We start from the raw sequence: 25772 nt of genomic DNA, 5'->3' as shown, positions 1-25772 counted from the left end.
CCATTATGATACCAACAGCTCTGTTTTCATTGAAATTAGCGATCATTACATTTTATTCTTCTTGTTTAGATCAAATTTGATTTATCAATTATGATTTAAAAAGCTAAATTTTGATATTTTCCCTCTTAATGTTTAATTGTATTTAGTTGTAGTTCTTGAATTGAACTATTATTCTGTTTTTAAACTTTGTTTCTAAAGAAGGTAATTTGAACATTGTGATTTTTATTAAGAAAAGTGATCAACAACAACCTTAAGTATTGGCAAATCAAATTTAACTCAGACTACACGCTCACTGATCTAGTTCACCAGCTGCAAGCTAGTTTTGTTCTAGGACGAAATGCTAGAGATAGTGTCATCTTGGCTCAGAACCTGTCCATTCTATTAATATTTCTAAAAGCAAACCAGATTCTACGGCCATAAAATTATACTATGAAAAAGTTTATGATAGACTTTGAATGGAGTTTTATTAGACAGACTTTGCATTTCTTCAACTTTCCCTAGGATTGAATGAACCTCGTCATGGGGAGAGATTTTAATTTCTTCCTGAATTCTTAGGATTCAGCAAGGGACATCTTTAACTATTGACTCATCAGTTCAAACTTTCATCTCCATCAACTAGTGCCTCTTTAGTTCAACCTTTCATTGTCTCCAACTGTTATCTTTTTAAATTTTCCATTTCATTCCATTTATGCATTCTTAAATTTTTCTCATTTATATATTCTTAAATTCTACGGTTTTACTTTATTCAACTTTTCATCTCCTTCAGCCTCTTCTCTTCTATCTTATGTTTCATATAAATTTTGTTATAACTTCATCCAGACATCCACCCCTCTCACCTAATCTTTCCAAGTTCAATCCACAGAAAAAAAAAAAAAAAAAAAAAAAAAAAAAAAAAAAAAAAGGCCAATGCTCTCTATTTCTTCAATTTTATTTCTCTTTTACTTTTTATTTATTGTTTCTACCACTTTTTTCCAATTAATGGTTCTTTTTGTTATTGTCAGTTTAATTGTTGAATCACATTTCTTTTTCGTTTTAGCAAATCTCTTATGGCTTATGTATTTAGGTGTTTTGGTGTTTCAATTTAGGTTCTTTCTCTATATCACTTTGATTTGATTTGAGTTTGGATTAATAATTAGTTGTTTTGGAAATGAGAATTTGAGGTTTTTCATGATCTGTTTAGATGTTGAAACTATGAGGATTTGCTATGTTTTGTTTTGTTTTTGTTTTTGGTGTTTTAATCCTTTTGGATGAAAAAATTTGTAGTTTGTAGAGAAAGTACCCTCAATAGTTGTTTTTAAAGTATGCTATAGCAACACTTATTCAAGAAAAAAAAGTTAATCAAACAAAAAATATATATCATTTAATTTGATTTGAGTTTGGATTAATAATTAGTTGTTTTGGAAGTGAGAATTTGAGGTTTTTAGTGATCTGTTTAGATGTTGACACTATGAGGCTTTGCTATGTTTTGTTTTGTTTTTGTTTTTTAATCCTTTTCAATGAAGAAATTTTTAGTTTGTAGAGAAAGTACCCTCAATAGTTGTTTTTAAAGTATGCTATAGCGACACTTATTCAAGGGAAAAAAAAAGTAAATCAAACAAAAAATATATATCATTTAATTTGATTTGAGTTTGGATTAATAATTAGTTGTTTTGGAAGTGAGAATTTGAGGTTTTTAGTGATCCGTTTAGATGTTGAAACTATGAGGCTTTGCTATGTTTTGTTTTGTTTTTGTTTTTTGTTTTTTAATCCTTTTGGATGAAGAAATTTGTAGTTTGTAGAGAAAGTACCCTTAATCGTTGTTTTTAAAGTATGCTATAGCAACACTTATTCAAGAAAAAAAAGTTAATCAAACAAAAAATATATATCATTTAATTTTATTTGAGTTTGGATTAATAATTAGTTGTTTTGGAAGTGAGAATTTGAGGTTTTTAGTGATCTGTTTAGATGTTGAAACTATGAGGCTTTGCTATGTTTTGTTTTGTTTTTGTTTTTTGTTTTTTAATCCTTTTGGATGAATTTGTAGTTTGTAGAGAAAGTACCCTCAATAGTTGTTTTTAAAGTATGCTATAGCAACGCTTATTCAAGAAAAAAAAGTTAATCAAACAAAAAATATATATCATTTAAATGACATATTTTGGATTTCACAATTGGATTTTCTTTTTTTTCTTTTTTTTAAATGATGCATGTAGAAGCTTAATTATTAGGTTTTGCTAATATTTGTTTATTTGATGATCTTTTTGGGTGGAAAAATGTGCAGTTTCCATGGAGAAGGCATCTTAACAGGTTATCAAATGTAAGTAGTTTTCTTAATTTGTGCAATTATCATTGTTGAGTGAAAATTAATATGACATTTTGTGTTTTTTTTTTTTTTTTTTTTTTTTTTTTTTTGGCCATGTATGAGTATATATTGATTTGCTAGATATTTACCAATGTATTGAAAGAAGCAATGTATTCAGTAAGAAATGTAATGATCATACTTTCATATACTTCATAAGATTAAAACAATAATATTAGATGATAATATAGTGGTTTGGGATTAAAGACAATATTAAAAAGACAAGTTAAAGTTTCTAAACAATAGAAAAACTCTACTTTCTCTTTCTTTTCCAACTATCATGATGGGAAAAACTTAATCCCCATTATATTTGATCACTAACAAATTTGCTCAGAGTAGATGATAAAAGGACACACAATTTTCATTAGTTGACAGAAAAAAGCAATATGAGATTATTTATTCTGGTAAAAAAAAAAAAAGATGTTGCCCTTGGTTGGTTTAGTAAAGGGCAAAGATAACACAGAATTTTTTTTTTTTTTAATTTAATATACCCAAAATAAAATTTTCTTATGAAAAAAAAAACAATTTTTTTGTTATAAATTTTATTGATTATAATATATGTTTTTACGAATATTTTAATAAATAAATTATATATTATATGCCATTAAAACATAATTATATATTTTTGCGTATTGTGCAATTCAGCAACTAATATCTCCTAATAAACAAGTCCAAACTCATACACTACAATTACTTGAACCAAACATATTATTCATTTTATTTGAGAAACATTTTCAATACAGCGTATCCATATAACTTGAATCATTTAACTATTAAAATTCATGAACATAAATTCATAAATTATAAAAATATTCATCTAAGTTATTATAGTTTTATACGATGCTATCAATTTGTACAACCCATTTTTAATAAATAGAAAATAGAATCAACAAATTATACACTTAAACTCACATTTTAGATCACTATTCCACGCAAACATACAAAAAGTATAGTTTAGAAAGCCTTCAAGATGATATGCTGGAAGAGATTTTCTCTTGAGTTGGTAATGATTTTGCAACTTTCTTAGGAAGCATCGAACCAAGGTATAACTAAACAATTCCTTCAATATATATACCTTTAGGTATATAGCTAAATGCTTTAGTTATACCTCATTTTGATGTTTCCTAAAAAAGTCGCGGAATCATTACCAACTATATAGAAAATTTTACTAAAATATCATTTAGAAAGCTTTCTAAACTCCTCATTTTGTATGTTTATGTGGGATAATGATCTAAAATGGGTTTAAGTGTATAATGTGTTAATTTCATTTTCTATTTATAAGAAATGGATTGTACGAATTCATAACATCATATAAAACTACAATAAATTAGCAGTCTGTTTTTATAATTTCAAGATGTATATTCATGAATTTTGATAGTTAAATGATTCAAGAAACTTGGATCATTTGTATTGAAAATGATTCTAAAGTAACTTAAATAATTTGCTTGGTTTTGTAAGGCATGATTTTGGACTTGTTTTCTATTAATTTCAATTTTTCTTTTCTACCAAAAGAAAATTGGAGTGGGAGCTTCTAGAATTTTTGTCAGATTGGGCATACTTGTAGGCACTACACATCAAATAATCCAGCTTTCAGGATTGAAGCTGTGGCCTCAAAGAATCTAAATACATCCTATATTCCTTGAACATCTTGGGGGTGCTCATCACTATAGCAGATAATGAGGGGGTTATCAATAACTACATCCAGTTTAGTATGATACAAACATAATGCACCCGAAGCTATGTTTAAATCATATTAAGATTAAAGTTAATTTTATATATTCTACTCCAAAATATCATGCACACCCTCTCTTCAAGGGCTAATACAACCATGATAGTGGTAGTTTGTGAAACAAAATTCCAAAAATGACCAAAGGAAAAAAGAAAATCCAGGCCTCTTATGCTCTTCACTCTTGACAATGAAGAGCTACAGCATTACAAAACAAGTTAGAACATTTCAAGCACCCTGTGCTTCTAAGAAGGCATTGAACTCCTCCCTTGCCTTGCGCAAACGAGGTGTAATGCAAGAAGCCGGTGAGGTAGGGTGTGATCTAGGGGAAGATAGAGAGAATTGAACATGGCGCGGCGATTCATCTGATTTCTTGGCTGTTGATCTTGCGGAGCCATTCTTGAGAACCCTTTTTTTATTATTATCAAAGAAGAATGCTGCTGTAACTGGTGAGTATGCATCATTAACACTGGTTCTGATCAACTCCAGTGGCAGATCAAAGTAGAGACTCTTAGAGTCATCTTCACTGTCATGTGTTATGGCTGATGAAGCCCAAGATCCACATTCAAATTTTTCCAAGGAAACGCTCCTGGAGATCACATTTTCGATATTCACCACATGTTCGATGTCTACTACTTCCTTCTTTGCTCTCACTGGCTTTCCCTTACCAAAGCCTGGCAGGAATAGACACAAAGCACCACATTTGAATTCCTCATCACCACCGCCCATGCTCCTTGTATACTTATGACTATCTTTGCTGGGTTCAGTTTTGGAAAAGCTGATATCATACTTGTGGTCATATTCAATAGAATTTGGTTTAGTCAACCAAAGTTCAAAATCATCTGCCAATGCACGCGCTTTTCCTTCATAGCACGATTTGCTCCTTTGTAAGTAAGTCTCTCGTTGCAGGGGGCTGAGCACATGATCATCTGCTGTTGAGTGCTGGCGTGCCAGATTACTGACTTGTCTGGGATTTGCTTTGCTTCCGTCTCTTGATTTCTTCTTCAACAGAGCTGAGTTAAATCGAGGAGATGAATTGGCTGAGTTTGGAAGGCTGCAACTTAAGAACCCTTTTGCAGGTGGTAGAGGTGGCAACATTAGTTTAAAGCTTGCCTTTCCCATTGATGATCCTTGCAAGGATATAGGATCCACTGAAATCTGCTTTTCCTTTTGCAGCCTCTCTTTCTCAAAGTCATTGGGAAGATCAGGAGACATATTGGCATCTACTTCAACTTCGTCATAGACTTCATCTGCCTCTTGAGCACCTCCTTTTGTGGTTGAAAAATCCAAATGATGGGGATGATCAGTAGTCATATGGACATCGACTTCAACTGTGTGTTTTGTGGTAGGAATAACTGCATCTGAAACTGAAAGGGCCATGGTGTTGAAAGATGCAGATTGTGAGGTAAAGAAATCACTGGACTACTTTAAAGAGAATGACTACTCAGGGGTCAGTTAAAACGTGCCCAGCATATTCACCAAAATCTTCATGGTGATTCCCACGTTCTCTTCCCTCCTTTGTTTAATGGGAGCTAAATGCAATGTTCCATATTTATATCTAAACACTAATTCCTGAGAGAACATCTGTCTTGTTTTAAATTCTGATAAGAGCTGATACTTTTGTACAATAATGAAGGATAACTATAATAAACATTAAGTCTCCTAAATGCAACATAGAATATGCACCCGCACGAACAGCATATAAAAATCCAAATTCATGCATGTAAGAATTAAGAAGTAACTTAAGCTGATAACTAATGTGGGTTTGTCTTCATCTGCAAAACGTAAAATAAAATTATCGCAGGGCCATTTGACACTAATGTTTACTTCTGTCAGTGTAGTGGCAAATATAGTAGATGCATAATGTCATACATTTTTTTAATGAATAAATAATGTTATACATTGATACTACATTATATAGCTCGTGTATCGTTGATACAACATTATATAACTCCTGTATTGGAGAAAAGGGAGCAAAGAGGAAAAAGCTATATCATTACAGCAATTACATAATTCCCAGAAACAATCATTTAATTTCATGATTGTGATCTACAAGCTCGTGTGAAGACCATTGACACTAATAGGTCCATAACAAGGCACAGATACTATACAAGTTGGCAAGATCTACTGGAGAGAATTGAAAAATAAAATTGATACCACTGAGATACCAATGATGACTGGAAAAGCCGTGACCAGGTAAAGTGCTCCATAACCCTGCAAGTGAACAAGCTTTCTCAGTACATATTTCAAGGATTAGCTAACACAGAAAATCACTATCAAAACTTCTTAATGCTCATATATTCACTAGGAAATTTAGATGATTGTGAAGCAATGTTGTAACAATTAGCTTGTTTTGACTGTTCATTACTGTACAATGTGCAATGTGTTTTCAAAATACTAAGCAGTCAAAACTTTATGGGGCAAAAGAACCAATATAGCATTCTAGCGGAGGGGTCATGTACCTGTGGTTTACTCCCCAGGGGTGGGTCCAAAGGGCCCTACCTGGTGAGATTCCAGGTTATCAAAAAGAGAGAGAGAGAGAGAGAGAGAGAGAGAGAGAAACAATATAGTGTTCCCAGATGTAAATTTGACAATTGTGAAACCATTTGAACCAGGACCATTGCAGCAACTTCGAAATATGTTGGCCAAAAGCTGTGTCATAGCCTAAGCCTAGTACCAAATACCAATGAGAAAACCACTATTAACTTTTCAACAGAAGATTAAGGAACAAACCAGCGCTGGAGGTACTTCTGTGTCATCGCTGGCATCAGAATCTTCAATCTCAGCAGCTGAATCCCAATCAACGTTCAGTCTTTTGGCAGCCTCTTTAGGATCAATTCCAGTGTCTGTGGCTTTTGCATATAGGGATTTGCCAGGCTTTTTCTTCGGAGCTTCAACCTAACAATAAACACAGTAGGAGGAAACAAGATCTTTCAAGGAAATTGGAAGCAAAGTCAGCTGAACAAAAATGATACACCAGTGGTGACAAGTGACTAGTAAAGTTTAATCTGTATGATGATGATATCAGAGGTTCTCTAAGAAAAATTGGCTTCCAGACAAGGTCTTAGGCTTAAACTTGGGTTTTAAATTCAAACTCAAACAAATATAACCAAAGCATAAAAAGTAGAATTTTATGGAAGTTTAAAACCAAACAAATGTATCAAACTACTAAATAGTAATGCTTTTCAGAAATTGATGTGGGATTATGTTTTGGAACTTCAAGAGCACACTTGCTAGAGAATATCTTCTGAAAAGGTAAGCTAACATCTAGACCTAGATAAAAATCAAACATCACACCTTTCAGACACTTTATCTCACTTTGGTAATGACGCAGCACAATAGCATATGAAGGGCTAGTGTACCACTTTTCCTACGTCAGGTTATCATATTGAATGTCAGTATATGGTGCTCTAAACATACATTGTCAGCCAACTTCCTGACAGCCTGAGCTTTTAAGAAAGATGGTTTCTAAAATACAAATTTCATTTTCCTTCAAACCATTATCAAGTGGCAATTACTGGTGATGATCTAAGGGGCTTGGCAAGGACCTCCATCAACATGGGGACCTGAAATTCTAGCCTCTGAAGAAGGATTGACAAAGCATGACATGATAAAGAAACTGTCGAATAAAGAGTCAAACAGATATAATAGTCATTTAACATTCATATTAGGGAGAACCATTCTGTCTATTCTGATGCAACCAAAAATTTATGAAAAAAATTGACCCAAAACTTAAAGTTCCTGCAATAATTCACTAATTTTCACATAAAACATATAGCATTGTTAGCCTCAAGCCCTCAACAATAACAGATTTCCAATAAATTCATTGATCCATACAGTTATCAAGAAAGCTGTGGTATAGGTACATAGTCTCATTTCTCAACAACAGTCTATTTGCTACCCCAGTGGAAGACTGGATGCATATTGCAGATTTCCTTTAAAATGTCTGAATACTTTGCAAAGAAAAAAGTTTATAATGTTAACCTACTCTTACAACTACTACAGTTGCCTGTTGCCTCTATAAACAATATCAAGATGCAGTTTCAACATTCTTGTACATATGGCTTAGATAACTACTGCATTTTATCTCCACTTAGATGCTGGAGCCTCAAGGTGAGTAAAAATGAGGAAGCATCTTCATTGCATGTCATTTCGCCTCAATAAAAAGCATAAAAGCTAGCTAGCAAGTAGCTGTCTAAATATTAGCACTTATAGATTCGACAATGCCATATGCTCAAGTTACAAGAGTACCTCCAAATTAGGCCACTGAATCATTTCCTCAGCTAGCATCTGAAGAGCAACACGATCCCTTGGTACTTTTCCTTCATTCACCTAATAAATACGGAATTGCACCATGAATTATGCCAATAAATGAAATCAGTTTTCAAATCTGCAATTCACATGTGTGAAAGAGATATCATCTCCTTCTCCTCCTATGGTAGTGAGATGAAATAGGTGAACATAGAGATACATTTGAAAAAACAACAATATATGATTGGAAAATTTGATAAATACCAAGGAGTAGGGACTATAGAGATAAATATTTTAGATTTTCAACAAAGATTGCAGTAGATATATCAACAAGTCTTGAAGTATACAAGACAGTAAACAAATAACCACATTACATACTTTTCTTTACAGAGAAATTGTTATTAGATTAATCCACCTATCTTGTCTAATTGTGAAACTTGTTTAAGTAAGCTCCTCTTCTTGGCTAATTCTGTACACCAGCTACATCAAAAGTGATGCCAATAAGGGATGTGATAAATCTTCAAACTCCAAGCTTAACAACAATAACAACAAAGCCTTAGTGTCGTATATCTTGCTCACAACCAATCCCAAGCTCGGAAAAAGGAGAGTTGATGTATGTTAAAGATCAACGTTTAATTTAGTCACTTTATTATGAATGGACCCTCGAAGCCTAACCTCCTTTCTTTTTCTCTTTGTTATATATTGCATGAAAGAAAAGAAATGGGATTTATTATTCATTCATAGAAGTCAAAGATCAATGCAATATGTTTTGAACAAGGGGCTTTACTAACACAATTCCTTTTCGTTTTACGTGCAAATATTTCCTTTTTTTTTTGGTATGAGAAAAATAATTTTATTAAGAAAAAGGCATCAGTTTGAATACACCATAAGTGTACCAAACTGCATACAAAGGATTACAAACTCATGTTCAAAGAGTGTATAAGATCTAGAAATTGTCCAGAGGGAATACTGCAAAGGGAAGCCATCCATTAATACAAGCATCTCAGAACATTTTTTTTAAAATGACATGATTAAAATGCTCAACCCCTTCAAACTTTCTACTATTACGCTCATACCATATTACCAACATAACACACAACAAAACCACCTTCCAATTTTTAGCACCTCTATGACCATGGAATTTCCCTTGCCAACAGTCTAAGCATCAAAGACACCTTCTTTGTCATAACCCAAAAGACTCCAAATAAGGGAATCATAAAATACCAAACCCTAAAGGCTCCAAATATGGCAAGCACAAAAGACAAAACGTCCCTCGCTACTGAACAAGCAGCTAAATTCAAAGAGAGGGAAAGCCCCAAGAAAATGATCAACTAATTCACCATTTTTCTTGCACATATAACACCAACCAAGAAGCAAGATATTCCTTTTCCAGAGATTATCCATCGTTACCCTAGGTTGTCATCTGAACAAAGAAGGCAACTTTTCTTGGGACCTTTGTATATCAATACTCCTTTAAGGAAAACATTTCCCTATAAACCCCTAAAAACTTAATAGTAAGAATGAACGTTAGGTTTTCCTTCCTTTGAAGGCCTCCAACAAATTGGCCCGAAGTTACTTGAGTACGACAATTCAAAGAAATTTTTCCTAGACTCAAACTCCCAATCTTGTGGCTATCTAGTGAATTGAGGGTTCCAACTACTCCCATGATCCAAATAAGATACAAATGAGGCATTCTTGTCTACTGCAATTCTATACTTCTCAAGGAACATATCCTTAAGACAAGAATCTTCCCACCAAGTATCGTGCCAGATACTCACCCATATACCAACCCCAATAATAAACTTGATATTCTTACGAAAGATATCTGCTTCTGATACATTTCCAAAGCCTGTCCCCATGTGAACCTCATACCTTCTCCATTCACCACACCCCCCCCCCCCACAATTTATTCTCTTTATATAGTATAAACAAACCTGTCTCATAACTGTTCTCATTCAACCCCAAACCCCAACAATCATTTCCCCTAGAAGAGCTTGATTGAAAGTGCTCAGCTTACAAATCCCCAATCCACCATTATACAAAAATTAAAATTAAAAAAAAAAAAAAAAAAAAAAAAAAAAAAAAAAAATTCCCCCCCCCCCCCCCCCCCCACAAAAAAATATTCTCTGTATATAGTATAAACAAACCTGTCTCATAACTATTCTCATTCAACCCCAAACCCCAACAATCATTTTCCCTAGAAGAGCTTGATTAAAAGTGACAAATCCCCAATCCACCATTCTACACCAAAAAAAAAAAAAAATGAAGAAGAAAAGAAAAGAAAGAAAGATTGCTCCCTACTCCACTAAATGAAACTTTTTGGCATCTCCCATTGCATCCCACAAAAAATATTTTTAAAGCTTCTCCAAATGATTTACACTATGACTTGGCATTATGAAAACTTAGATAAAGTAAGTGGGAAAGGAAGATATAACTTCTTCCAACCCACAAAGCATTGTTCCATCCTTTCAATAATGTGATTCCACACCCTCGAGCCTTCCAATAAATGGGCAAAGCACCCACCTTACAATCCCAACAAAGACATTAATCCCTTGTTATACATCCCCAATAGGTACCAATTCACTTTTCTACATATGTACCCTCATACCTGAGACTGCTTCAAAGCAAAGGAGAACACATCATGGATATCCAAGTTGTTGTGGAATTGCCTTACATAACACAATTGTGTCATCAGTATAACGGAGATGCAAAACTTCCATTACCCCTATATCCTCCTCCCACATTAAACCCAAATAAATAACCACTGTCTGCACTCCATAACCAAAATTAATAGGAATAATGATTAAGGTTCACATTGTCTTAGATCTCTAGAGCTGCTAATAAAACCATTGATCATAATGGAGAACCAAACCAGTGGAATACAAAATTGGATCCAATTCTTTCACCTCTAACCAAAACAACACACAATCTCAATTGAAATGATCATGACTTTTCAATGTCCGTTTTGGAAACTACACTAGGAGCTCTTCTCCTCAGCCAACTATCCAAACACTCATTGACAATAAGAACTAAGTCCATATTTTGTCTGTCACCAATGAATGCAATTTGTGAGTCAAACACAAGCCACCCCATATTTTCCTTCTATCTATTTTCCAATATATTGGGGATCAATATATACACACTTCCAACTAAATTAACAAGTGTTTTAAGCACCACCCTTTATTGGTATTAAAGTAATAAAAGGTGCATTCAAAGACTTTTCAAATCTGCAATAAGTATAAAATTCATGAAACAAAAACATTATATCCTTCTCTAGAAAACCCCACCAATACTTGAAGAAAGAAATTGTGAATCCATCTAATCCTGGAGATTTGTCACCATCAAAATCATATAAGGCCCCTAAACCTCCTCTTGACCAAATGGCCTATTCATCCACCTGCTAGTATCTTCATCAATGGCTGACAAAGGAAAGGTTTCTATAAAAGGTCTCCATTCCTCTTGTTGAAAGTAGAAATATGCTGTTAATTCTAGCAATGTCATGAGGGCATCTTGAAGAAATTCTCACTCAGAATTATTATACATAATTGGAAAATATAAATATATAGTGGGCCACTGCCAGTTTGAGATTATCAGAAGTAGAAGGCTTTGACAGTGATAAGGTATCAAGTGGAGATCACGTGTCTCTTTTAGAAGCATATCCAGCAAGGGGTGCACAGTCTCAACCTTTAAAATTTCCCAAAGATGGAAACTCTCAAAGTCTCACATTGAACATTAACGAGAAAATGTTCACATGGTTGTATCATCTCAAAAACAAAATGACAATGAATAAATATTTTGTCCACCATGGAATTGAGATATGGAGCTAAACACAATTTCAAATTTGTATGAGTCATAGTAGGAAAGAAAACAAAAAGGAGGGACTCACTTCTTCCAAAACAGCAGCCAAGTCCTCCCTTGTTGGGGTATCCGCATCCTCTATTCCAAGTAATCTTCTCCTCTCAACTTCTCTTGGGTCCTCAATCATTATGGTCAACTTAACCTACACATTAGGAAAGAGGAAAAAAAAAAGGTAGATTGGGTCATCTTATAATATAATGTACACACAAAATTGGACAGTTTGGTAATGACATGAGAGTGTGAGATAGCTAGACAAGTATGAAATACACTAAAACATCCCCAAGATTTTGTAAAGTTTTCAATTTATTTTTAATAACGTATGGAACCTTTCTAAAGAAGAACCCTTTTGGACTTACTTCTAGCAAATAAACCTACAGGCAACTAACCTCACTGCCAAATCCAATTACCAGATAATCTAGGGGTATTTGCCCTAACGGGCTAAGCAATTTATGCTCATGCCCACAAAGTTTTAGTGAATGCATATGTTAGAATTATGTGGTTATATGACTAAATTAACCATTTCCCAATAGCTTAAACTTTTGGGAGAATCAGTAATTCAACACAGTATCAGAGCATGTCTCCTCCACTCTAACTCTCATTTAAAATCCCATTCATTGGGCCTCACCTATTCAAAATTTAAAAGGCAATTTGAGCCCACATGTGAGGCACAGTGTTAGAATTATAGCATTACATTTACCATTTTCCAATAGCTTAAGCTTTTGGCAGAATTGGTAATTTAACAACACAGACACTAGAATCATGAAATACCATATATGGTATCAAAACTACTAAATTCACAAAATTGTAGTCAAATTTAAGAGAAGGGTACAAGTATAACCAAACCAATACTAAATTGGGACAAAATTATGAAAAAGTGTCAAAGAAAATAAAGGATAAACTAACAAAACAATGTGTGGAAGCAAAAGCAAAGCCGAGAATTTCCAATGGAAATCAAATAAAAAATAGTACAAGTAAAGTAATAATGACCTCATTGAAAATCATATCTCGATTTTTTCTGAGAAGCTCCAACACCTACAGTGACAAAGATAGAGTCTTTACTAACTAAGCAAACAAAAACATGGGCATGAATGTTCATAAAAGAGAAAAATAAAAGATACCCTTTTGATTTGTCGAATGTATTCGAGGTCTTGAGGGTCTGGTTCCTCTTGGGTCGATGAAACGCTTGGCTCTGTGGCCTCTTCATTGCTGCCAACGAGTACAACCACTCGACTCTTTGTTGGGCGACAAGAGTAGCGGTGGTGGAGTTTCTTGGAGAAGATGGGTAGCTTTGGAATGCTATAACAAGAAGAAGAAGAAGACGAAGAGGGTGATGCAGTGAGTGGGAGTTGGAGCAGTGGCATAGCCATGGCTTCCATTGCTCTGCAATTCTTTTTGTCATAATCTTCAAAATTCAGAATTTCATATTCTGTGTCGGAATCGAATCGGGTCGGATCCGACCCACAGTGGTTCTTTTTTTCTTTTATTATTATTATTATTATTATTATTATTATTATTATTATTTAAGTAGATGGCGAGGGAATTAGAAAAAATGAGGGGGGATTTGAATACAACGTTCGGAACAGCATGGTTTTTAAATAAATAAATGTTATATTATAATTTTTTTTTTTTTGATAAATATGATAAAATTTTAATTTTGGGTGTTCGTTTCATAATAATTTTTTTTTTCAAGCCTAAACTCCAATTAGTCTTTAATATATGTGAAGTTTAAATCCTAAATCTCTTATTCAAGTGATTATAACTCACGACACTTGAATGGCTGAAACGCTAGGTGAGTAGTTACCCCAAGATCGCTTTTTGGAATAGGGTGGATGAAGGATTTGACACTTGAATTGGCAATGAAATTGACAATTGTAGGGGTTGAGGTGGTGGCAAGAAGGGTCATTTGCTGCAACAGGTTAGGCCCCGTTTGATTAAGGAGTTTGAGTAACGTTGTTTAAAATGATGTGAAAAATGTGGTTTAAAAATTTTTGTGAAAAACACATATTTATAGTATTCATAAAATAAAAAATGTGTTTGGTATCGTGTTTTAAATAACATATTTTAGTGTTTGAAAAATAATTGTGTGTTTAGTATATGTATACTTAATTTTGAAAAAGCTGACAACGGGTACAAATTTAAATTTATTATATAAGGAGAGAAGAAAAGTGCCTGAAGCTTCTCAAGCATTCTTTTTCATTTTGTACCACTGAAGCTTCTCATTCCTTCATGAGTAGGAACTGAGGCAGACAACGATCCTCAACTTTTTCCTTAACTTTGCATTCCTCATCTCCATTGACATAGACGACGATCCGCGATTGGGCTTCACTTTCCTTTGGATCTCATTGATTCCTGTCAGCAGTCCACGACCCAGCAACAGCCAGGGGAAGAAGTTCAGGCAATGGTATTGCCGAAATACCATTGCCACAATTGAAACAAAAAAAAAAAAACTTGCCCACAATTTCGGCAATGGTATTGCCGAAATTGTGGGAATTTTTTTTTTTTCAAAAATGTGGAAATGGTATTTCGGCAATACCATTGCCACAATTGAATTTTTTTTTTTTTTGTTTTTTTAGAAATGAAGTGCACACAATTTTTACAATATTTTTACAACAAATTCTAAGTGTCAGGTTATTACTTATTGTTATTGTTGGATTAAAATAGTAATCTCAATGTTAAATTTAAATTTGAATTAATAATAACCAGTTACCTGAGATTTGTTGTGAAAATATTGTAAAAATATTGTGTACGTAACACTTTATATATTTTTCTTTAATTCTTCCGCATTCACTTTTTTTCCCCCTACTATTTTCGGCAATACCATTGCCACAATTACTTTTTTTTTGGGCACCCGCTCATTATTGCACTTCTCACACATCCGGGCAGCGTAGGAAATTTGGGCAGATGAATTTCGGCAACACTATTGCCGAAATTCAAGATTTACTGTTCCTGACATTAGGCTTTTCTCTTTCCTCCTTTTTCTCATTCTCTCTTATACTTTTTGTTGAATTTCGGCAACACTGTTGCCGAAATTCAATCTCTCTCCTCATTTCCACAAATAACTTCAAACAGTACCTATAACGCAAATATGTTTTAATTTTGACAATATTTAGCCAAAAGACTCTCGGAACAGCATGGTTTTTAAATAAATAAATGTTATATTATATATATTTTTTTATAAATATGATAAAATTTTAATTTTGGGTGTTTGTTTCATAATAATTTTTTTTTTCAAGCCTAAACTCCAATTAGTCTTTAATATATGTGAAGTTTAAATTCTAAATCTCTTATTCAAGTGGTTATAACTCACGACACTAGAATGGCTGAAATGCTAGGTGAGTAGTTACCACAAGATCGCTTTTTGGAATAGGGTGGATGAAGGATTTGACACTTGAATTGGCAATGAAATTGACAATTGTAGGGGTTGAGGTGGTGGCAAGAAGGGTCATTTGCTGCAACAGGTTAGGGCCCGTTTGGTTGAGGAGTTTGAGTAACGTTGTTTAAAATGATGTGAAAAATGTGCTTTAAAAATTTTTGTGAAAAACACATATTTATAGTATTCATAAAATAAAAAATGTGTTTGGTATCGTGTTTTAAATAACATATTTTAGTGTTTGAAAAATAATTGTGTGTTTAGTATATGTATACTTAATTTTGAAAAAGCTGACAACGGGTACAAATTTAAATTTATTATATAAGGAGAGAAGAAAAGTGCTCTGAAGCTTCTCAAGCATTCTTTTTAATTTTGTACCACTAAAGCTTCTCATTCCTTCATGAGTAGGAACTGAGGCAGACAACGATCCTCAACTTTTTCCTTAACTTTGCATTCCTCATCTCCATCGACATAGACGACGATCCGCGATTGGGCTTCACTTTCCTTTGGATCTCATTGATTCCTGTCAGCAGTCCACGACCCAGCAACAGCCAAGGGAAGAAGTTCCCACTTCACCACCGAAAACCCAAGAGCCTGTTGCAAATCCAAGTTTGAAGAACACTTCGACCTTGGTTCTTAATAGGTTTTTGTAACAAGATTATTGCTTTCCTTCTTTATACTTTCAATTGAAAAATTGTGTCAATTTAGTGAGAGGGGTTTTGTGACATACCCAGATGCTTTAAACCACTCCATAGGGAGAAATCACCGAGCCCTAGCGAAGGAAACCTTGTAAAAGGATACCAAGTTTGGGGTTGTGGTATATATGGGAAAATAAAGAAGAAGATTAGTATAAATAGATGATTTTGTTGAAGTGGGAGTACAGATTGCTTAGGTATACAACCATGTGTGTGGTAATTTCAAAAATAAAGAAAACACTAATAATGTCTGACTTAAATTAAGGTGACTTTGAGACTTGAAAGCAGTCCATTATTATCTGCAATAAACATCATGGAAAGTAAGAACAGATGCTATTTGGAGTCTAAACAGTATATAGTGTATAAACTAATAGGATCAACACCTAATCCAATATTACTCCCACAAGGCTTTAGAGTAAATAGTTCTTGAGGAGTTACTCCACAATCCTTAAGAGTTTATTTTCAGGTGAAGACTCACCCTAAGCAAGGTAAAACAAGTTGGTTTTGTGATAATTCTAAACAAGAGAAGTAACAAGAGTAATATTTTATTTGTACATGAGCAACTATAAAATCTTTTGGTGATAATGATGGATTCAAAAATGATCTTTTTGCAGTGGACATGCGTATTACATTGTTGCTTGTTTTGAACAAAAGTCTTTTATATAATACATATTACAATATGATGATGTTGAACTTGATACTGAACTCGCGTCTTTGTGCAAATTACATTGAAGGAACAGTGAATTCAATATTCTTTGGTTTCATTTGCAAATGTCGAAAGCAATGTGTAATGATATTGACGACAAGCTTAGGTTCCAAATTGCAAATTGTTTGTGTGGCTTGAGAATAAGCATGGGGATTTTGGATAAGCGAAATGAGAATCAATACAAGCTTTACCAATGTTGCTCAAGGGATCAATGTGGTTTTTTTTGAATGGTGTATTCCACTGAAGATGTCATTATCATATACAGAGGATTTCCAGCAACTACAAATAGAGCTGTGTGTATTGCGAGAGGAATTGAAGGCCATGCATGAGACAGTCCAACCCACTGTTAAGACTAAAAGAATGGTGAAATTATGTTCGTTGGATGGTACTTGCTATGCACGGCTATTGCACTACTACTCACTATGCCAACAGTGTAAAAGAAAGTGATATGCGGCCCACTTTGTCTTTCCTTTCTACGCATATTTGTGTATTATGTATGAATCGTTATCAAATTGACTTGGATACAGGGGACCATTTTATAATGTGGTTCTGTAGGGTTTCTTGACATAGCAGCCTATTGTATTTTGCTACTGCTACCTATATATATATGTTTGAAAACTGTTTGCCTAAACCTGTTTAGCAACTTCTCTTGTATTTATTAAACATATTAGCATCTTACTAATTCCACATATCATTTTGAATATGGATATATCATTTAAGCTGTTGATTCTGTGCCTTGCATTATTTCCTCCTCCATGATTAATTTCACAGTCCATAAAAGCTTAGCTTATTCCGTATTAAAATGGAATTAATGGAAGGACTTTTGTAGTCACTGCTACCCCCATTTTTTGATTTCTCCCAAGAACAGTTCACATGAATGGTAGATATTTCTTCTATCTTGGTAGAGGATCTCATTGGCTTGGAGCCGAGCCATGCCTAGCTTAGGCAATTACACAACCAAGGCCTTGAGCCATAACCAATTTTTTCCCAAAAGACCGCAAACTATCACAGTTTATATATATATATATACACACACACACCTTAATACCACAATTAATGTCATTCTCTCTAGAAGTATAATAGTTTATAGATCAAGCAAAGGAACATTTTCGCACCATCGATACAACATTCATTTTGTTATTTGTGTTGCTAAAAATAACTTTTTAGCATTTTGATCTGTGAATGCTCTAAGTGGCAGATTCAAATGTAATTAAGTGAAAGATTGTTGTCAATTTTATATTATCAAATTATGTGTGTATGAAAAACTTTAGTGAAGGAGTCAATAAGGTCTTTCACGAAATTATCAAATATTGAAATCTTGATTTTGTGCTAGTGATGAGATTGATCGAAACTTGATTAAAAACATATTATAGTTAAAAGACTCAATAGAAAACAAGCCAAAGTCGGGAAAAATTCAAAACAAGTAGGTCAAAATTAAAATGTTGAGTTGGTATTAAGTGTAAAAATAACAATAATTCACATAAGCTTTCCCTCTTGTAAAACAAACCAAAAAATGACCTGACAATTACAAAAAATATACACACCACATATAGGACTCAAAACTGGCGTTAAGAACCCACCAAGTCATAACTAATGCCCAATGTTTATTAAATGAATCGCATATTTACTGAACTTGCATGAGAAACAATACAACAAGGCACAAAGATTCGTTAGTGGAGTTTTTGGAGATAACTGGGGAAGGGATTTGGAAGAAAAATGAGATATCCTCATTTCATTCCTTACATCATTTTTTTTTTTAAAAAAAATGCTTGAAAAAATTTAAAAATCTAAATAATACCATTCTTAGGACATTTGTTAATAAATTATTTTAAGATGGCTTTTATACAACTTTCTTGTGAAATATAAAAAACTATAAAAAAATTAAATTGTTATTTTTCATTTTTCCATAGAACATTTCTATAAATATTTTCTAAATTAATAACTTTAAGACATTCGTTAAAATATCTTTAAAGTTTTTGTGTGAAGAGAAAAAAATAAGTAAAATATGTCACCTAAGGGAAAAAAAAACCATATGATAGCAACATATAATATTGCTGGGACTTTGTCACTTTTCTTATTTTGATGGGTTTTAAATCACTTTTCTGATTAAACTTGAGTTTGACATCAACTTTAAGTTTTAACTTTTAGCTATAAGATTTTATTTACCGTTTTTAAAACTTTACTTTTTTTTTTTTCTTTTTACTTTTTCAAGGTACAAGTATACTTTAGCACATTTTCAGTAAAAAAATGTTCAGCAAAAAATTAAATAAGTTGTTACTACAAATAAATCAATCATGCATACAGATCTAAAAACTTCAGTCACCATGTCTCAATCAGTAGCACCATGTCTCAAAAGATTCATCTCTGAAATATTATTGAATATGATTTTCTCAATTTGTGGTCATTCATGTAAATGTCTGTATTGTATGTAAACATCCGTATATGAACGCCAACTTTGTACATAGTGTATGCTACTATTTATGCTACAAGGAAAAAACAATTAACCTATGCCACAGAGCATGTCTCTTCATACATACATAGCATATCAATTAGGTATAGCTATGAAAGATATAGAGTATGTCAAGAACGGCTTCTGACTTGTAACCGGTGCAAACCTTCTCTGACTTGTCTCCCCCAGGATACAACAACCCAACAAATGTTGTATGGCTAGAATAGCTTCTGCACAAAGTGTTCAAGCCCAAAACTCCACCAGAAGAACACCTTTCTTTGGCCTGAAATTTCTCAAGTATTTAGGAATATTATTGAATTCACTCTCTCAGACAACACTCTTTGCTTTTAACTATTTTTTTCATTCACTCTTGATATGAACTTAGTCCATAGCATAGCTATATATATAGTCTTCCAACCCTTCACATAACCTACATGTTATTTATTAATTTTTTTTTTTTTAAATCTTCTCTTAATTTATTTAATCTAATTTCCATACAAGTAACTCTTTCTTTAACAAATTTTATTCTAACTCATCTCTTTATTCTTCTTCAGTTTTTTTGAGTTTCAACATATTTAATTTAAAATGTACTAACAGACAGCATAATATTTATACAAACAACATCCACCAGTAAAGATAGCATAATTTGCAGCAAAGATAGCATAATGTTTATACAAACAACATTAGCACAATAGTAGTTATTAACAATAAAAATAATGGTTCCTTAACAAACCAGAATGTTGGAATAATCATTAACAAAAAGTTTTTACAAAAAACTCAGCACAACAGTAGTTTTTAACTATATAAATAACATGACTCCTTAACAGACTAGAATGTACTGCCATCATTAACAATATACAAACAACATCAGCATAACAGTAGTTTTTAACAATAAAAATAAATGGTTCCTTAACAAACCAGAATGTACTACCATCATTAACAATAAGTTCACATGTAGTGAGATCATTATTCCTTAGCAAACTAGAATGTCACCCCACAAAACCATATAGCCTATACAACAAAAAATGGTTCTAGTGGTAATTAGCATAACACTACATAAGAATAGAAACAATAGCTGCAACCCTACAAAAAGCAGCCCAAACTCGCCCCCTTTCCTTAACCAAGTCCCCTACATTAAACTACTAACTAAATCCATCCAGCCCCTTCTTTTATCCGGCCTCAGCATGATGAAAACGGCCCTACTATCGGGCTTATGGAGTTTGTTAAGGACCTTGAACGTGGTATAATCATTTACATTTTCAATACTGTTAAGAATTGTGACGACCCTGTCCATTGAAAACCTATCACCCACTAGTGCATAATCAACAGTTTCCTTTCAACTATTGCTTTTCTTATTACTACACCTTTTCCTTGATATGTCCATGAACTCCATGATAACATCGGTCATATATTCAATGAGCCCTCATTTCCTTTTCTTCCTTGCTGATGTCTCTGAGTGAGATGACTGTTTTCCAACACGTTTGCTGCCTTGCCCTGCAACTGGGGTGGGCAACTCCTTCACATTGTTTCCACTATCGAGTTTGACATTAATGTGTACTCCATGCGTTAGGAAAGTGGCATCCAATTCTTGCTTTTCATTGCTGTTAGGGGCTGGTTGGGTGGAGGAAATTTGTTGAAATCCAATTGCAGTGCCCGTGTTGAACAGCTGTCCTAGCAGGTCATAGTGATCTAGCCCCTTTTTATGAAACTTTTTGCACCTAGTGTTGGCTTATCAACATGTGGTATATATGAGATTATTCACATGTGGTATTTATTTATATGAATACTATGAATCAATGGCATGGAAATTATTAAGCAAACCCATAACACTCGCCGCTACTGCCTATGCCCATGCCTTGTCACTACTTGTGACCATGTTAGTGACAAAATCTCATCCCATTCTGGTTCGACTGATTAGCTGGAAAAAAACTCGGTGTCTCTGCTTTAACCATTGATATTTTTGGTGTAATTGATCTTTGTGTTAGGTTTTTCCGGCTCATTGATTGAACTCATTTTGGACAACTGTCCAAATCCATTTTTTAAATTGCCCACTAGGCATGTTCCCTTTGGCTTCTTCTTCAACCAAAACATCTATGAAGTGCTTCTCAATGGGAGGAGGCCATAACTTCCAATCCTCAGCGTCAGTTGATGCAGCCATCTAATAAAAGATACACACTTAACCAAAAAATATCCACTAACATGGATAGTAGGCAACACAAAGTGAACATAATCTCATAGTAAATTCAAGGTTTCTGATTTCCTAGATTACTTTTATGATTTCTCAGACTTGAACCTAATCCTCACCAATACCAGTAACTGCAGAATAGGAAAATGGTCCTTTGCACAAAAAAAACTCTACCAAACATGTTGTAGCATTATGTTTCAAGTTCCAATACAGCTAGAGCAACACATTTAGCAATTAACTCAAACAAGTTATTACATGTATAACAAATGGCAATGAAGACAAGTTACATACAGCATGGGGAAAGAAAACAAAATTCATAATTATAAATGATTTATATGAAATCAAATATACATTTTAAGCCTTTATAAATGATTTCCAAAAAGCCCATTTTCCTAAACCTTATTGTGCTTCAAAAAGCGCATTTTCCAAACCATACTTAGCTTTAGTTGGATGGGCATGGAGGAAAATCTTGTCCAAAATCAACAGCAATTGTGAACAAATATGAACACGGTGGGTGAAGGATTGTTCAACAGCAACTAAGAACAAATGCAACAGCAAAATTCAACATTTAATTGAACAGCAAAATTAAACACTTACTGTAGGTGAAGGAATTGCATTGGAGGAGGATGAATATGGCAAAAAGGCTAAGGAGGAATACGCTGTGTCTGCGTACTCCATAATATACCATGGTAATGGTAGATGAGTTGTGCAAGGGAACTTAATTTGATTTGAGATAAAGTTTAATACTTGTTTGAAAAAATCTTGCCCAAAATAGTGATTAAGATGTGGCTGGACTGGTAGAGTAAATACAGTGATTGAGGAGATGAATCAGGCCGTATGGATTTGGGATTAATTTTGGTAAATTTAGGGTTTGGTAACTTTGATTTCAGATTTATGATATGTTTTAGGTGACCGTTGAGGATGAGTAATAGGGATTTGGGTGGGTGGGTGAGGACTAATGAAGGGTTAATAAAAGGTTAGTTACTCTATGGTGATGGGACTGCAGTTGTGCAAAAGGGAAATAAGAAGTGAGCTTTGGGAAGGATAGAGAGGGTCGAGACTCAGAAAGGACAGATGGCGTGGGGGAGAAGAGACGTTGAGGTGTAGTCACTTTAGGTGGGCCCAATGTATTTCAACCAAACGGTAACATATTTGGGATAACATAACTCAAACACCACTTCAACAACACACTTTACCAAACATAGAACTTAGTGTGGGGCTCAAGTGTTTGGGCATTTAAACAACAAACAACAGTTCTAAAGCACCCATACCAAACAGTACCTTAGTTAGGGTAGGTGGAGGAACTAGATTGTGCCCTTATAAATAGTAGCTCTTGCTGTAGTGTCGGTAATGGTGCTAGGAGATTGTTGGTTTGACAGTGGTGGAGGTGGTGGTTGACGATGTGTCGATAATTTTGATTTTTTTTTCCGTAGTTTTTTCAAGTGAAGAAGAATTGGGCAAAATAAATAAAGGAAATGTTAATGAATGCTCTAAGAGTATTAGTTTATGAACTATTTTTAGAAATATTTTATGAGAAAATGATAAAGAAATTAATTTTTTTGACAATTTTTTATATTTCTCATAAAAGTGGTGTTAAAAACTTAAAACTTTCTTAATATGATTTATTAACTTTGAAATAGCAAACAAGTACCAAGCAGTTTTTTAGGATGGAGATCACTAGATAACAAGATTTGGGAACAAATTTCAAAGCACTAGAAAACTAGTTTTGAAAACACAAAACAACAAAACCAAGGGCCCGTTTAGTACACGTATTTAAAAACTGAAAATTGTTGTTTAAAAACATTTGCAAAAATATGTATAGGTGAAAAAGTGTGTGAAAATACGTGTAATGTTGTTTAAAAACTGAAAATGGTTCTTTGAAAACACAAACCAAACATGTTCAGACAAATTTTCTCTTTCTTTTCTTTTTCCAAAAAGTCTACTACCTCAACAATCTTTACAATTTTGTTGCAACTCACTATATGGTGAATTATAAATAATGAAGTTGTAGCAAAAGTTGTGGAGATTCATATTATCATGGCACCAGACTTTTATTGTAGCCCATGGCACCAGATAATCCCCAAACACGTAAGCAAGCACTTGGCCCACACTTACCGTAGCCCATTTAGCGCACTAGCTTTATTCTTGGCCCATTCAAACTTTTCTAGCGTTTCCTTCAAATATTCATGACCTTTTCTTAGAAAAATCAGCCCAACCATAGGCTACACTTTTGACATTTGTATAGGTATGGCAATTAAGCCTGCAAGCTGGTCATGGCCCAATGCACTTTTAATGAGTCCAATATGTTTCATACTTAACATGGACTCAAAGGGACTATGGAAGTATATATGGATTGTCTCACCTGAATTCCTTTATTATTATTATCACAAAAGTAAAAAGTCTATAAAATGTCTTATGAGTTTATTTGCTATATATTTGGACCAATGGAAATTGGAAAAGGGGAGAGGAAAGAGAAAGAATAGCTTAATAACTACCCTATTAACATAGTGAAAAAAATGTACAATAAACTTCTCAATTTTCAATTTAATGATTTAAATGTTTATTTCCTTATTGTGTACCATAGGCCATAGCTCTCGGTTTCAAAATTATTTTGCCACCATTTATCGTTTTTTGTTTCACCTTTTGTCCATGGCTGATCTACACTCTATTATGCTAGGCTTGCCCCATGCACGGATAGAATCTATATATAATGCCAAGAGAATTTATTAATTGGGCTAATCCACACCCACTCTTCGTACCTTGAAAGAGAACTTAGTTTATGTGACAATTATAGAATGGGGTACTGTTGATTTTAGCCTTAATTAGGTGCATAGGTTATTATTATTATTATTATTATTTTAAATTGTTAGAATACTTACGTACTATATATATTGCCACGTCATCAGCTCCAACCCACTCTCCCCTCTGCCCCAAGCACTTATAAATTTTGATTTAGGAATGTACCAACGCACTTAACTCTGTGATAGTAGTTGGGTATGTTATTGTTAATTGCCACTTTTCTCATAAAGTGTGCGTTTAACTCTGAATTAAAAAGTCAACTTATTTTACTATTTAACTTATTTTTGTTACTATTTATGGGTCTCATTGTACTTTTTGGTACTATTCATGAGTTCCACTATCTTATTTCAGCTAACTTTCATCTTTATCTACAGTACTTTCAGCAAAAAGTATGTAAAGTCCTTCAAGGTACTAATGGTACTACTCTCCTTGGCACCTTCTTTCAAGTCACAAGAGCTCCTTCCACTTCAACGTATATATGGTACAGATTCCATTTAATAAATCGAGTAATGTTAGGAATGTAAACTTTTTTTTTTTTACAGTATTTTTCACAATTGTACATGGTTTAAGGTGAGTTTGGTTTAGCTTTTTGATATTGTGCTTTTTGAAAAAGTTGAGGTTTTAAAAAGTGCGGTATGAAACTGAGCTTTTTGAAAAAGCTGAATGTTTAGTAAAAGCTATTAAAAAGTGTTTTTTGAAAAAATTGAGTGTTTGGCTAGCACTTATAAAAGTGGTGGTTTGAGTGATAAATTACCAAAAAGAACAATGTATATATAAAAGAATTTATTTCATACTTAAATCAATTTTTTCTCATTCATTTCTAAAAACTATATTCATAATATTTTTACAATATTTTCACAAAAAATCATTGGTGATAAATTAATACTGATTTTAATTTGAACGTACTATTAAAATTATTTTTTTTTCTCTTTCTAATTTTTTTTTCACCAATATTAGCTAATAATAACCTATCACTTAAAATTTATTGTAAAAGTATTGTGAAAATATTGTAATAGCATTTCTCAATTTTAATTTTTAATTTTTAATTTTATTTTTCCCTTATTTCTTTTTTTTTTTTCATCCATATTTCCTTCTTTTTTCCTTTTTTCCTTTTCCCTCTTTTTTTCTCCTCCACACACGTACCCTTACTCTTTTCTTTTTTCCTTTTTTCCTTCTTTCCTCTTTTTTTTCCTTACCACTTCCTCCAAACTCCAGAACATTCCACTGAGCTCTCTTTCTTCCTCTTATTTATTTATTTATTTATTTTCTTTCTTCCTATCTCCATTTTCTCTTCAGCGCTTTTTTGCAATGGAGCTCCTTATCGCTTTCGCTTATTGCTTTCGCGATTTGGGCTTTTCCTTCACAAATGAAAACACAGCTTTTTAAAAATAGCAACTT

General features: G+C 33.4%; 2 protein-coding genes across 2 annotated transcripts; both read right to left on the bottom strand.

Annotated features, from left to right (window-relative positions):
- Positions 1 to 4004: 4004 nt before the first annotated feature.
- On the bottom strand, positions 4005 to 5824 carry LOC112030839 (uncharacterized). The gene has a single exon (XM_024063500.2). The coding sequence runs from the start codon at positions 5439 to 5441 to the stop codon at positions 4290 to 4292; it is 1152 nt and encodes a 383-aa protein (XP_023919268.2). The 5' UTR covers positions 5442 to 5824; the 3' UTR covers positions 4005 to 4289.
- Positions 5825 to 5914: 90 nt separating this feature from the next.
- Positions 5915 to 13587, bottom strand: LOC112030878 (ycf3-interacting protein 1, chloroplastic). Its single transcript, XM_024063549.2, has 6 exons — positions 13289 to 13587; positions 13158 to 13202; positions 12199 to 12312; positions 8313 to 8393; positions 6795 to 6959; positions 5915 to 6275 (listed from the first exon to the last, which is right to left on the bottom strand). Exons 1-6 carry the CDS (start codon positions 13544 to 13546, stop codon positions 6186 to 6188), a joined length of 753 nt encoding a protein of 250 aa, XP_023919317.2. The 5' UTR covers positions 13547 to 13587; the 3' UTR covers positions 5915 to 6185.
- Positions 13588 to 25772: the final 12185 nt, after the last annotated feature.

The sequence above is a fragment of the Quercus suber genome, unplaced genomic scaffold (genome assembly GCF_002906115.3).
Source record: "Quercus suber isolate HL8 unplaced genomic scaffold, Cork oak 2.0 scaffold_41, whole genome shotgun sequence".
Taxonomy (NCBI): Eukaryota; Viridiplantae; Streptophyta; class Magnoliopsida; order Fagales; family Fagaceae; genus Quercus; species Quercus suber.
Note: the sequence above shows the minus strand (reverse complement) of the source record. Positions and strands in the feature narration are given on the sequence as shown.